The sequence below is a fragment of the Nothobranchius furzeri genome, chromosome 11, assembly GCF_043380555.1.
Source record: "Nothobranchius furzeri strain GRZ-AD chromosome 11, NfurGRZ-RIMD1, whole genome shotgun sequence".
Lineage (NCBI taxonomy): Eukaryota > Metazoa > Chordata > Actinopteri > Cyprinodontiformes > Nothobranchiidae > Nothobranchius > Nothobranchius furzeri.
In genome coordinates this window covers 3,528,469-3,541,658 of record NC_091751.1, presented here as the reverse complement: position 1 = coordinate 3,541,658, position 13,190 = coordinate 3,528,469, and the positions used below count along the sequence as shown (strand labels likewise).

Here is a 13,190-nt window from a genome sequence, read left to right as displayed (position 1 = left end):
ACAGTTGATTTAAAAGATGCAACTGCGTTGTCATATAGGGACCGACTATAGTGAAATTTACTTTCGTGTCTCGAGAACTCAGTTATAATAAACTCAAAGGTTATCAGAAAGTGGTCCGAGAGGACTGGATTATGTGGAAAGATTGTTATTTCCTCACACTCTATGCCATAAGTCAGCACAAGGTCCAATGTGTGATGGCAGGAGTGGGTGGAGCTATGTATTATGGCTGACTATTTTGAGACCAGGTGGAGGGTTCCTCAGTGTGTGGGTGCCATCGATGGTTCCCATATCCCAATAATTGCACCACAGGGATTCCACACAGGCTACTTCAATAGGAAAGGTTGGCATTCCATAATCCTCCAGGGCATTGTGGATGGCAGAGGCATGTTCTGGAATGTTAATGCAGGTCAGCCAGGTAGCTTACATGATGCCCGTGTGCTGCGATTGTCCACATTTTGGGACTTGGTTGCTCATGGACAACTGCACCCAACTAGTACCAAGAACATTGAGGGAGTAAATGTAGGCTTTTATGTGCTCGGGGACTCTGCCTATCCTCTGCAGAACTGGCTCCTAAAACCATTTTCAGACAACGGTAGTCTCACTGCTGAACAACAGACGTACAACAGGAAAACGTCCAGAGCCAGAGTTGTGGTCGAAAATGCATTTGGGAGGCTAAAGGGTAGGTGGCGATGTCTTCTGAAGAGAAACGACAGTGATGTAGAGCTTCTTAAACACATGGTGCTGACCTGTTGTGTGCTTCACAATATCTGTGAGAGCCATGGGGAGGAATATACAGAATGTGACGCACCTGCTGATGAACCAGTGGTTGCAAATATGCAGGAAGTTGCAGAGGAGGGCAGTGATGTGCGTGAAGCTCTGATGCGACACCACCCGCTGACCTCAGTTTGTGTTTTTTCTTTCCATTTACTTTGTTTATTGTTTTGACACTTTTAACAGTTGGAAGCCTGTAGTTTGAACTGAAATGTTTGTTTTATTTTCAGAACTTAATAAAGTACACTATTTTACTGTTAACAAACTGTTGCACCTTTCCATTTTAACATATATTTAAGGTGGGCTGTAATGTAATCTACATTTATTATGTAAATTTAAATTTGCGAGCAAAATTGTTTAAGACAATTCATGTACACCTTGTTTTTCTTTGAAAATTTATTGATAAAAAGGACAGACGGATACAAAAAATTACGGGACAAATACATAGCTCCTTACTGCCTGGGTGGTGGCAGGAAGTCAGAGGAGCTGCCCATTCTTTGTGCGACCAGTCCAAGAACAGCATTTAGGGCACCCAAATGTTCAAAATATCGCTCTGCGATCTGTAATTCATGTTGCCTTGCTGCTGCTGCGTCTTGTTGCATCCAGTTAACCTGCTCCCGGCTTATGCCTTCCATTCTGTCCATCTGCCTGCCATCTGCGATCTGCAACTCATCAAATATCACCTGTGTCCGTGCTTCCAATCGCCGTCTTCGGTCACCTGGAAACAACAACATTAGCTGCGTTTTCATGTGCCTAATTTCCTCAATCCGATTGAAATCTTGGTTGATCGGAATTTCCGAATCTCTGTTCACATGGACACGAACTGAAATGATCCGATCATGCCGTGCGTACATATGCACCAAGCATTTAATCCGATTAAATAGGTTGAGCATGCGCAGAGTTGCCTTTCACGAAAGAAAAATTGTAAACAAACGCCATGAAACGAAAAGAAAAATGTAAAAACAGAAATAACTATTCTTCCTGCTTTCCTGATCCATTTATTCAATTTAATATTTTTATTTAGCTCATAGAAGTTACGTTTTCTTCAGTGAATAACTGCAGATATATGCTTTGCTGCATTTTATTGTTGATTAAAATAAGGGAGGGTTATGTCTGCCTCTTGATCAGCTGGTCCGCAGGTCTGAATTGACAGCTGTTGCGCTGCGCTGCGGCACAGAGCGGGGGTGGGGGGGGGGGGGGGGGGGGGGGGGGTTAGCCTCATGTTTTATTACTGAGCTCTGTTGTGGCTTATTATTAATAACATGTGACGATCAGCTGAAACTGTTGAGAAAAATCTGTTCAAACAAAATAACAGAAGATGTTCAGAAAGTTTAGAAGCCTGTGTTCATCATTAACGAACCGCATCTCAGGTCATCTGCGTTTACGTGCTTTTAACGAACACGGACTTTACTGTCGTCCAGAGTATTTAACCGAGGACGTTTTCCTACCCAACATCAGCCTCCAATCAGGTCTGTAAAACCCAGATTATCCTGTGTTCTTTACAAGCGTGTCTCCATCACCTGCTGCAGAAGCTGCTGTGTTCAAAGCTGACAGAAACGGGGATCCGTGCGCTGCAACCCCCACGATAAACCTGCGTATTTCCAGTAAAGATTTGAACATCTTTGTCGAATGATTTGTGCAATAATCAGATTTTTATTTTACTTCCACAAAATGCAAGTTCTGAATTAAATATTACTGAAACGGGACGGCTTGTTGTCGGATTTAAAAGCCGCCGCTTGTTAATTACACCGTCGTTTTTGAAGTCAGGCAGTCCAAATGACAGCGGAGAGGCCCGCTGGCTGTTGCACACATGCGCAGTGGGCATTATTTTACCCCAACAATCCGAATGGCTGTGCACATGCACGTCAATCGGAATGAAGAACGGAATAAACCACCTCTCTCAATCGGATTGAAATTTCAATCCGATCGGGCCGAATCGGATCAGAATATTCTGATTGACATGTTTACATGCAGAATTTTCAATCTGAATGGGCATTCAATCCGATTAAATATGCGCATGTAAACGTGGCTATTGACAATTACATTTGTGTTTATATGGATATCAAAATGTCAGTTGTCCTGTGAACTTGTCAGTTTTGTTTATGCACAAAGCAATTTTTAGAATGGTCAGACACTACCTGTGCGTCGACGACATGGTAGATGTTCCTCTCGAGTGGTAGTGGACAGAGGTGATGGTGGTGGCGATGGAACTGGCCGAGGCGATGGTGGCACAGAAGGTATGGACAGAGGTGATGGTGGCACAGAAGGTCCTGGAGTGCTACTTGAGGAAGTGGATGGTTCCTCTGAAGAGGGAGTGTTTTCCGCTTCAGATGTGTCTGAAAAACACAGATCAAAAAATTAGTCAGTAAGAAAAGATCACGAAATAAATCAGTAAGAAAAGCACAATATTTTTACAGCAAAAGAGCATGTAGGTGTAACAGAGATGAAAATGTGAATTTCACCAAAAGTGATGTGCAGTGATTGTTTGTTTTTGGAGCCGCCTACTGGTGGTTAGGCGCAACTGCATGCAACGGGTCCTTCAGGCGCATTCACGGCCCCTCCCACCAAAGCAGTAATGAAAGCTGGTGGAGGTAGGTGTACTGTGAAGCCGCTCTGCACTTAAAGTCATTTTAACCTTTAATTAATATATCAATAGGACTTGTTACAGATATTTAAGTGTTGTTAGAGCATATTTTGAAAAAGGTTAGCTGTGTTTGCATTAAATTAATAACTTTATAGCCGAGATTCACGCTAATGGAAGCTAGCTTTTCAGTCCTTTTAGTAATGTTTGGGTTTTTCTTTTTGCCTTGAACAGACCGTTGTATGCAGTTGCAGCGCACACACACTGATGTATTATTGTGTGCTTGTTTTTACATCAGGTACGTTCAGATGTGTTTGGTTAAAATATGATTTGTAAATGTTTTATTGTTTCAACTGCCGGTGGCAGTTGACTGTTATACCTACTGATGGCAGTTAACTGTTTCAACTGTCGGCGGCTGCGCTGTCATTGTTGGTACTATTAACTATTTTATATGTTTTATCAAAAAGAAAGTATGTATTGCTCTGAAATGCAAGTTGTTAAATTAATATATTGCTGTTGTTATTAAATGTCACTATACGATCACATGATGGAAAAAAGAAAAGCAGTAATGAAAGCTGGTGGAGACCGTTGTATGCAGTTGCAGCGCACACACACTGATGTATTATTGTGTGCTTGTTTTTACATCAGATCCTGCCAGTAAAGCCCCATTCCCACCTGTACCGGGTCGGCCCGGGCCGGGTAGCCCCAGTCGGCCCCAGCCTGGCCCGGTTGATTCCACACATCCTTGCCTTAAGCCCATGTGGGCTGATTCTACCCACCAATCAGAGGCTTGCTCTAATGGAAGGTGTGAATGGGCTGATTCTACCCACCAATCAGAGGCTTGCTCTAATGGAAGGTGTGAATTTGCTGTCAGCAGTGGGCGTGTTGGCCCTGGTCGGCCTGAAGCAGTACCCCGAGAATGAGCCTTGGTTGGCCCGGGAAAATTCCAGGCCCCCCAGCTATGTAAACAACCTATGCTACCCGGCCCGGGCCGACCCGGTACAGGTGGGAATGGGGCTTAAAAAGCTCTGAAGGACAGTCCTGTGTCTGTGGCCTGATTGTATGTGTGCAGTGATTTGAGGCAACTCCAATAACCCTGGACGGACAAGAGGAAGCTGTCATATAGTAAACTTAATAAAACTGCTATGAGTTAAGGCCATTTTGTCATTTGGAACGTGTCCACTAGATGGCAGTAATTTGCCAGTGACGTACAGATTAACTACAATTTAATGTTATATTCTTATTCATCCGAAAAATATATACTTGTTAAAAGTCCACTCTAGGCGAAAAACACTGCTGGCACGACTTTTGGGATCTTTATAATATTAGATCAGCTCGCTTCTCCTCACTGTGGGTGCTCAGCTGTATAAAACAATGAGATGCTAACAACACTGAGATGCTAACGTGAAAGGCTAACCGAATTTCCCATGTTTTAAACAATGAGACGCTAACAAGAAAGGCAAACTCTGCTCCAGCCTCATGTACTCAACAAGGACATGCTAAACATGAAAGGCTTATATCGCGAACAGCGTGTTAAGAAACACGGGGGAATGCTAAATGAAGGTTAGCATAAACACGAGGGGATGCTAAGGCTAGTTAACACGAGGGGCTAAATCCTTTACTTGCTGAGCATTTCTTAAATAGCTGCTGCTATTATTCAGTGTTTTTGGTGCTGCAATGAATGGCCTGCAGAGCTAAAAAGACAATAAAAGAAATGCTTACCAACAGGGTTTATGAGTGACTCCAGGATACTGGTCGCTGAGTCCAGGCCTCCTTCGCTGCCTCGGTTTGACGGTCTGTGTCCATAAATAGCGTCCACCACATCGTACCACTTCCATGTACTTCGCCCATTCCCACTACGGCCGTTGCTGTCCTTAACTTTTCTGTAGTGGGCTTTTATTTTTTTCAGCTTAGCACAACACTGCTCGGAGGTGCGCTGGAATCCTTCAGCTGCCATGCGCTGAGAAACTTCTTTGAAGACTTTCTCATTTCTTATCATCCCATCCAGCTCGGCCTGAATGTTGCTATCTCCGATGATGGTGAGGAACGTTTGAAACTCTGCATTGGACCAAAAGCTATTACTCGCAGGCATTTTCACACACAAGAAGTACAGCCAAACAAACACTGGAACTCGACTCACTTCTTTCCATCCCCTGGGATTGTCGCTGGTAGTTACGTAATTTCTCCCCCAATCAGAGGACTCTGGACCTTTTACGCTGTGGCTCCGCCCAGACCAAAAATCTCTGGACCCACAACAGAAGGGGTCCCGCTCTGGCCCGCTACTGGACCGGTTCGGGTAAGTTTCCTGGACTGGTTTAAACAATCGAAACAAAATATTTAGCGACCCGATCCTTCCCATTCCATGCCAGTTTGGTCGGTGGAAAAGGCCCATTTAAGTCCCCCACTACAATGACCTTATCAGTATTTAGCACCAAATCAGATAAAAAATCTGAGATCTGATCAAAAAACTCAGAGTAAGGGCCTGGTGGACGATACAAAACTACAAACAAGAGTGGTTTTACAGTTTTGCAATCTGGATTAGGAAAAATAAGAATAAGATGTTCAAAAGAACTGTAGCTATTAATTGGTAAGGGAATCATTAATAGGCCTGAATGAAAAATGGTTGCTACTCCTCCTCCTCACCCTGTACTTCCAGCAATATGATGATTTAAATAATTAGAAGGAGTCGACTCGTTTAAACTAACATAGTCCTCTTGCTGCAGCTTTTAATATTTTGATATTTTGATGGTATGATGTCATTTCTGGTCATGTTTATAAATATTACTGCACATTGTACAGATTTGCTTATTTTATTATACCTGAGAGGTAAAACATCAAACTGTCAGTGCTCATTTAGGTGTTTTCCATTAATTGTTATTAAAACAATTATAATTGGAGTTTTATTGATCCAAGGTATGAAATGTGGATTTTGTAATTTCTTTACAGTTTCAAGTAGGTGTAGTTAACATTTCCTTTACTGAATTTGAAAATTATTGCATCTGATTTTTTTTGGCTCCACTTCAAATTTAGGACAAGCTACCAGAGTCCCATAAAGAAAAACACCAATTGAACTCACAGACAACAAAAGATATTCGGACTTAGAAAAACAGCAACTGGTGTTTAGCGCTATCATGTACCCTCCGGCAATGTGGTTTTCCCAGTTCCAGCGGAGCGGTGGTATGGTGAGTGTTCTGTGACCACATTTTCATTCAGATCCTTGCTCAATTGCAGGTTTGCTATAACAATTTGAATTGTTTCCTATATATGCAATCAAAAAATCTTCCCACCTGTTGACTAATTCCCACTGGAATGAGCGGTTGCAGGAAACCCAACATTGCCAATAGACTGGGAACATACGGGGCAGCAAGTAGCTCCGAAGGTAGTGTATTGTTCAGTAATCAGATGGTTGCAGGTTTGATCCTGGATCCGACCAGAGAATGCTGCTGTTGTGTCCTTGGGGAACCCGCCTTACCTGCTGGTGGTGGTCGGAGGGATCAGTTGTGCCAGTGCTCGGCAGACCTTGCCTCTGTCAGTGCGCCCTAGGGCTACATCTTAGCTTGTTCCAACCAGTGTGTGAATGTGTGTGTGAATGGGTGAATGACTTTGCTGTGAAGCACCTTGGGCTGTTGTAGAACTCTAAGAAGGTGCTATACAAATACAGGCCATTTACCATTGCATGGCTCCAGAGGGTCAGTCAATCTAACAGTGGGCCCAGTTCATCACATCAATCTAATTGGACGGCTCTAGGGAATATAAATCAGCTGATCTGCCAGTCATCATCACAGACCAGGAAATCCTGGTGGTCTCTACAAACGGTTCCAGCCCAGATCCTGGCAATGGCATGATCTCCAGGGAATACCAGCACATCCCGTGCGAAACAATATGCACAAGTGTTATTGAGGATTTATATAACTACTCAGTGATCACATTAAGTAATACACATATAGACAAATTTGATGCACCAGCAAGTGAAATTGGTAAATAATTTGAAGATATTAAGGAGCTCAATGATCCTTAAATATTCTTAAATTGGAATAATAACGGTGCTGTATGCTACCTGTATCCCAAACTACACCTCTACTTAAAAGTTTGTTAAAGATTTAGAATATGACCAATTAAGTCTCCATATAAGAGGATTATCTGGACTTCACACACACACACGTCTATTTCTCATTGTCTTTTTTGCAGTTCATAGTTGCCTTTGTGGTCATGTTATGTACCTCCTCAATCATCTTACCTGAATACAAACCCACTCTGTCAGCCAGGCATTTTATTGCACTCCCTTTGTTTCCAGTTCATCCTCTTGTTGCATCCACAGCTGACGGTAGTTCAGGAGACAAACTGTGATTTAGTGTCAACCTGAACAAGAAAACCATGAGCCTCAGCTTGGCTTTATCAGCCATGCCTCATCTTGCCGTTGGCGGGGACATGAAAACTCATTTAGGGCGTTGCCAGAGATGGCCTTGCACCAGTTGACTGAATTACTGCTCTTGGATTTCTGTCTTTGTTTGCATGTGTGAACGTACACTGGGAGTATACAAGTAGAATTTCTATCTGGACAAGTGACTCCAATGTTGAATATTCTTATATCAATGACATTTGCCAGCAAACAACACAGACTCTGACAGAATCTGATACATGTTAATGTCCTAAACATGTTTAACAGATTGGTAATTGATGTGATTAGACAAGAGCATTTCCTTTGGTTATAGGTTTCAATATTTTCATCATGTAGGTGAGAGCATGTTTCATCAGGTGCTCCATCTTGCTCTAGGGCAGTGATTTTTAAACTGTGTGTCAGGTAGACGGAGCATATTACCTGTTTCCATTTTATTTGATTATTTGGTGAGGAGTTGCAGACATTACAAATGTTGAGTTGTTATGACCTAACCTTATCGTCTTCGTCACATAGCAAGACTCAGATTTCTCATGTCCAGACAAGACCTAGAGAAACTTATTCATGCGTTCATCTCTAGCAGGCTGGACTATTGCAATGGTTTTTTGGCTGGTTTTCCGAAACAAAGCTGTAAAGCAACTGCAGCTTATTCAGAATGCTGCTGCTAGAGTCTTAACCAAGAGAACCAACACATCACTCCTGTTCTTAAATCTCTACACTGGTTACCAGTAAACTACAAAATCGATTTCAAAGTGCTTCTACTAGTTTATAAATCCCTCAATGACCTGGGCCCCAAATGCATGTCAGATCTCCTTCCTCTATATATGCCTAGTGGGGCTCTGAGATCCTTGTCACGTTGTGGGGATGGTTAGGACCCAAAATGCAGATTACCCAGACGACAAGAGGCAGGAGTTGGTAAAAAGTAAAAATCATTTTATTGGCAGGATGAAACAAAATAAATCCACAAGGCAGCGAGCCAAAAATCCAAAAATCCTGGTAACTAGAACAAAAGCTCACTTAGAGCACAAAGTCCAAAAGTCCTGGAACTCAGGACACCGTAAGCTCACTAAGAGCACCAAAACCTGGAGACATAAAGTTCACATAGAGCACGAACAACGCTGACAACAATAATGGACCGACAACAACACAGGGCTTATATTGACTGGGAAGATGAGAGGGAGATGATTGCAGGTGTGTGGGGAGAGGGACCAGGTGAACACAATTACTAAATCAGGGAGGAGGAAGAAAACACTGGTGGGAAAAAACACACTAAATAATGAAAGGCTGTAACAAAGGAAAATGACCTAAGAGAAAAACAAAAGACCAGAAGGCATGAACCATAACTAATATTCTAAGGGGAAGCTGACACTAAAGGAAAACACTACAGGAAGAAAACTACAGGGGCGTGGCTAAGAGGGGGCCAAGAGAGCACAGGACCTGGGATGGATGTCTGAGGAGGGAAACCTAGAGGGCTGAAGATCTAGGGGCAAATGGGGAACACCAGGAGACACATGAGGAAGATGCAGACATGACACATGAGGGCGCTAGAAGACACAAAAGGAGCACCTAGAGACGAATGGAGAACACAAGGAGACACATGAGGGGAGACACAGACACAGACCATGACAATCCTTAGAAAACAGTCAGCTGATAGAACCCTGTAGCTTTTAGTTATTATGCTGCACACAGATGGAATCAGCTTCCTCAAGACCTCAAATGTACCCCAACTCTAGTAACTTTTAAATCAAAATTGAAAACTTTCATGTATTCATCAACCTTTGAATGATTTTTTCTTAAAGGCCCCGTGTGTGAAATTCACAGAAATCATAGTAAAAAGATCCGACTCTTTAGCACCACGCAGTTTAGAGTCGGTATTGCAGCTATTGGAGCCCCCGAGGATCAAAAAGGGTTTTTTTTAATCATTATTTAAAACTTTATTAACAAATATAACAAATACAATACAAAATCGTGTTGCTGTAAACGGCAGCATGTCATCATCTAATTCCAGCTTTCAAGTCAGAGAACAGGTTAATTGTTTTCATCTAACTTATTTTATTAATTTAAATATAAATAGGTTTTGAATAAGAAAAACTTTTTTATGTCAGTTATGTTTGCTAATAGCAAACGGCAGCTAGTTAGTGATTACTTCTGACTACAAAAAATGACAATATTTTGTTCATTTTATTTGAGAAATGTTATATTTCTATTTGCCATTTTGGAAATATACAAGGTAGTGTAGTCTGTAATTGTTTTCTCTCCGTAAACAGAGTCAGATATCATCCGATGGTTCATCAGTGGAGACAGACAGAGGACGAGGGAGAGGAAGAGGGCGAGGAAGAGGGAGAGGACAGACGTGTGCCAGCGCACAGAGAGGCAGTGGTGTTAGACATGCGACAGAAGCAGGGCAAGCATCCCAAGATGAAGGAGCCGAATTTGCTCAAACCAGCCGCAACGTCCCACGCACAAGAGGAAGAGGCAGAGCTGCAATAAAGTCTAGAAGATCGGCGCTTTCAAGAGCTGATGAGGAGAGAGTCGAGGAGCTTCAAAGGGAAAGAAGAGCAGAAATTGAGGTTTGTGTAAGATAATGAGCAAATTAATAATTATCTGGGTCAATATATGCCGTCCTGTCACTCATTTCATTCATATAAGTACATAGGGTAATTCTATTTAACCGTATAGCAAGTGTTTGGAATTATATGTAGTTTTGTAAAACATTCAGTGTCCTACTTCTTTCCTAATACATATTATTTGTTTTTGATAGTACCTTTATTTTAGGAATTAGCCATTTAATATATATAGTATTAATCAGCTACTCTTATAAACTTGTTAAAACATTTACAAAACATTGCTTTTTACTGTAATTGAATTAAAATAATCTTACAAAAATTCTAATCCTACTTTTCCCCCCAGCGCCTTGTACAGGGCATGAGCCTGGAGGACCACCGTCATCTCACCTCTCAACTTTTGGAAAGACAGCCAGGTCTGGTTTTTGATGTTTTGTTGAACAACCAATGCCGAGATAGGCACACCACACCCGTGCAGGCCCCTGCGTTAACATGGTGTACTTGTGGCAATTGCACAGATATGCCAACAGATGCAGAGCGCAAATGCTGTGGACAACACTCTGTAAACTTTATAAGCCTTCTGCCCCATTTTAGACTTTACTGTTTGGATGAAGGTGTCCTGAGGATCCATCGTCAGTACAGAGCAGACCTCACCGTATTAGGACAGATTAGGGAACCAGGCGATGACAACAGGGAATACAGGTATGCTGCCTACCGGCACTTCATTTTCTGGCAGCATGGGTCACTTGGACATGGAAATCGAAGAGTCATCCCAAGTTGCTGTGTGGTCAAAATTAGGGAGAAATTTCCAGACCCTCATGGACAGTATACTGGTTTTCTACCGGGAGTGTAACTGGTCAAAAGTTTACATGGGTTGTTGAAGTGTTTCTGATATTTTGTACACCTTTATATTGTAATTTATTATGTTGAATAAGTATTTTAAATAAATATTTTTTGAAACCCCAATGTTAGTGTTGTACAATAATGACAAATTTAGAGGTGGCTACTCTTCAGCCATGTATACTCTTGTAATGTGAAAAAAAAACACATCTTTACAACTCCATAGTTTTGCATTACATTAGTGAGCTATTAATTTACACTCTTACAGGGTCAAGTCATGAAACAAAAAATATGTAATTTTCTGAAAGACATAAGAAATAAAGAAATTAGTACAGATGCACTTTTATTTGAATTAACCTTATTCAGAGTTTTAACAGACAAATTTGGAACACATTTTAATCTTGAAACATGATTTTACACACTTTAGAATAATAAAGAATAGATCTAACGTAAAAGACTGTGCAGAATTTATGTGCTACTTCAAGTAAAAAGAACAACATGTTAGCACAGTAGGAAAGACATCAAAGTGCATTGTATCTACATTTTTATGTACATTACATTAGTAACACGCAGCAGGTATAGAATACTCCATGTAAATGTAGACAAGATCGTCACTGGAGGCCTGTAGCTGTGTTGAGTTCTGATACTGTGAAAAAAGTATTGTAAGACAAGTGTAGGTAAAGAACTGAGCTGTAGTCAAAGGATGCTAAAATGACACATACCAAGACCTCGGCTGACTTGGATCTGCACTAGCTCCGAAATAGGTGGCGGAGCGATGGGTGGCACAAGACCGAGCCGTCTGGGGTCATCATCCCTCATTGATCTGGTACGAGGCATCCCGACTCCTCTCGCCAACCTCTCGTTGATTATATTTGATTGGAGTACTGGAATGTATTCGTAGCCCTTTTCTGATTTTAGTGAATACACACTGTACCTTTTGGCATTCTTATTGTACTTCCGTTTGAATCTAAAAAATAGGACAATTGCATAATGAATTTCTGTCACGACAATGGGACAAACTTAAATAACGTGTAGTAACATTTTAAGATGGTGTGCTACATTTTTGGCACTAGTTAGCATGAGCTCTTTCCCAAACTCTAGCTTACTCCACACAAACTTTGTGTCACAAAGCACACAACTACTACAATGAAGAAATTAAACACACATTTTTAACTTATCTGTCCAAAAGGAAGGTAGCAAGCTCAGCGTGTCTACTGAATCCCTTTTGTAACATGAGGTCTCTCCATCTTGGGAAGGCAACTCCTATATTTACTCTGGTTTTCTCATGACGCCGGTCTTGTTCACTTTTCAAAATCCTTTTTCTTTTACTTGGATGAGACAAACTATCCCGTTTCTCAAGTTTGCTTGAAGAATATGTGTGATCCTCCATCGCTAGAAGTACGGTGTGGCTAGTTTCTTCTTCTTCTTAGTTACTTTGTCAGACTGCATGCTTACAAGGCGCACTTCTGCCCCCTGCTGTTTCTTTGAGGTTACATCATTTAAAAACGCAAACATCAAATGCGAAGCTTAATATGTTGTATGTCCCTAAAAGGTCACTGTATTTTAAGATGGCGCATGCCATATGGAGCACCGGTCTGCTTCTTTTGTCTAAAATATTAAAATATAAAGCTAATAATAATGTTTAGAATAAATGCTTGTTTGAATTATCATTAAAAAAAAACAAATTTGAGAATGTGATACAAGAAATTTGATAACTTATAAGATGAAATATCACACATTGGGCCTTTAAAGTCAAAGTCCCACTAGTTGTCACACACACACTGGTGTGTGTGAAATCTTTTCCCCGCATTTGACCCATCACCTGGGGGAGCGATGAGCTGCAGACACAGCCACACTCAGGAACCATTTGGTGGTTTAACCCCCAATACAACCCCTTAATGTTGAGTGTCAAGCAAGGAAGCATTGGGTCCTATTTTTTCTGTCTTTGGTATGACCCGACCAGGTGTCATGGTCTGCGTCTGCATCTTTCCCCATGTGTCTCCTGATGTTCTTCATCCCTCTCTAGATTCCCCTTTTG

At 41.6% G+C, this 13,190-nt stretch overlaps 2 protein-coding genes and 1 long non-coding RNA gene across 4 annotated transcripts; 1 reads left to right on the top strand and 2 right to left on the bottom strand.

Moving 5' to 3' along the window:
• Positions 1 to 1,148: 1,148 nt before the first annotated feature.
• Positions 1,149 to 5,985, bottom strand: LOC139073054 (uncharacterized). Its single transcript, XM_070556006.1, has 3 exons — positions 5,075 to 5,985; positions 2,910 to 3,107; positions 1,149 to 1,489 (listed from the first exon to the last, which is right to left on the bottom strand). Exons 1-3 carry the CDS (start codon positions 5,742 to 5,744, stop codon positions 1,224 to 1,226), a joined length of 1,134 nt encoding a protein of 377 aa, XP_070412107.1. The 5' UTR covers positions 5,745 to 5,985; the 3' UTR covers positions 1,149 to 1,223.
• Positions 5,986 to 8,928: 2,943 nt separating this feature from the next.
• On the top strand, positions 8,929 to 11,464 carry LOC139073051 (uncharacterized). Its single transcript, XM_070556005.1, has 3 exons — positions 8,929 to 9,775; positions 10,016 to 10,318; positions 10,659 to 11,464. Exons 1-3 carry the CDS (start codon positions 9,737 to 9,739, stop codon positions 11,163 to 11,165), a joined length of 849 nt encoding a protein of 282 aa, XP_070412106.1. The 5' UTR covers positions 8,929 to 9,736; the 3' UTR covers positions 11,166 to 11,464.
• Positions 11,465 to 11,482: 18 nt separating this feature from the next.
• On the bottom strand, positions 11,483 to 12,902 carry LOC139073052 (uncharacterized). Of its 2 annotated transcripts, XR_011521864.1 has the most exons (3): positions 12,318 to 12,902; positions 11,875 to 12,119; positions 11,483 to 11,798 (listed from the first exon to the last, which is right to left on the bottom strand). It is a non-coding gene; the product is annotated as an uncharacterized lncRNA (long non-coding RNA). The 2 variants fall into 2 exon arrangements; XR_011521863.1 differs by having other exon boundaries at positions 11,483 to 12,119.
• Positions 12,903 to 13,190: the final 288 nt, after the last annotated feature.

What these genes read in the sequence shown, in the direction of transcription:
- LOC139073051 (XM_070556005.1), top strand. Translation starts at nt 9,737, where the DNA reads ATGTCATCATCTAATTCCAGCTTTCAAGTCAGAGAACAG. An exon ending in GCTTTCAAGTCAGAGAACAG is followed by an intron (nt 9,776 to 10,015) that starts GTTAATTGTTTT and finishes CTCCGTAAACAG; the next exon opens with AGTCAGATATCATCCGATGG. An exon ending in AAAGAAGAGCAGAAATTGAG is followed by an intron (nt 10,319 to 10,658) that starts GTTTGTGTAAGA and finishes TTTTCCCCCCAG; the next exon opens with CGCCTTGTACAGGGCATGAG.
- LOC139073054 (XM_070556006.1), bottom strand. Translation starts at nt 5,744, where the DNA reads ATGGGCCTTTTCCACCGACCAAACTGGCATGGAATGGGAAGGATCGGG. An exon ending in GTCACTCATAAACCCTGTTG is followed by an intron (nt 3,108 to 5,074) that starts GTAAGCATTTCT and finishes TGTGTTTTTCAG; the next exon opens with ACACATCTGAAGCGGAAAAC. An exon ending in ACCATGTCGTCGACGCACAG is followed by an intron (nt 1,490 to 2,909) that starts GTAGTGTCTGAC and finishes TGTTGTTTCCAG; the next exon opens with GTGACCGAAGACGGCGATTG.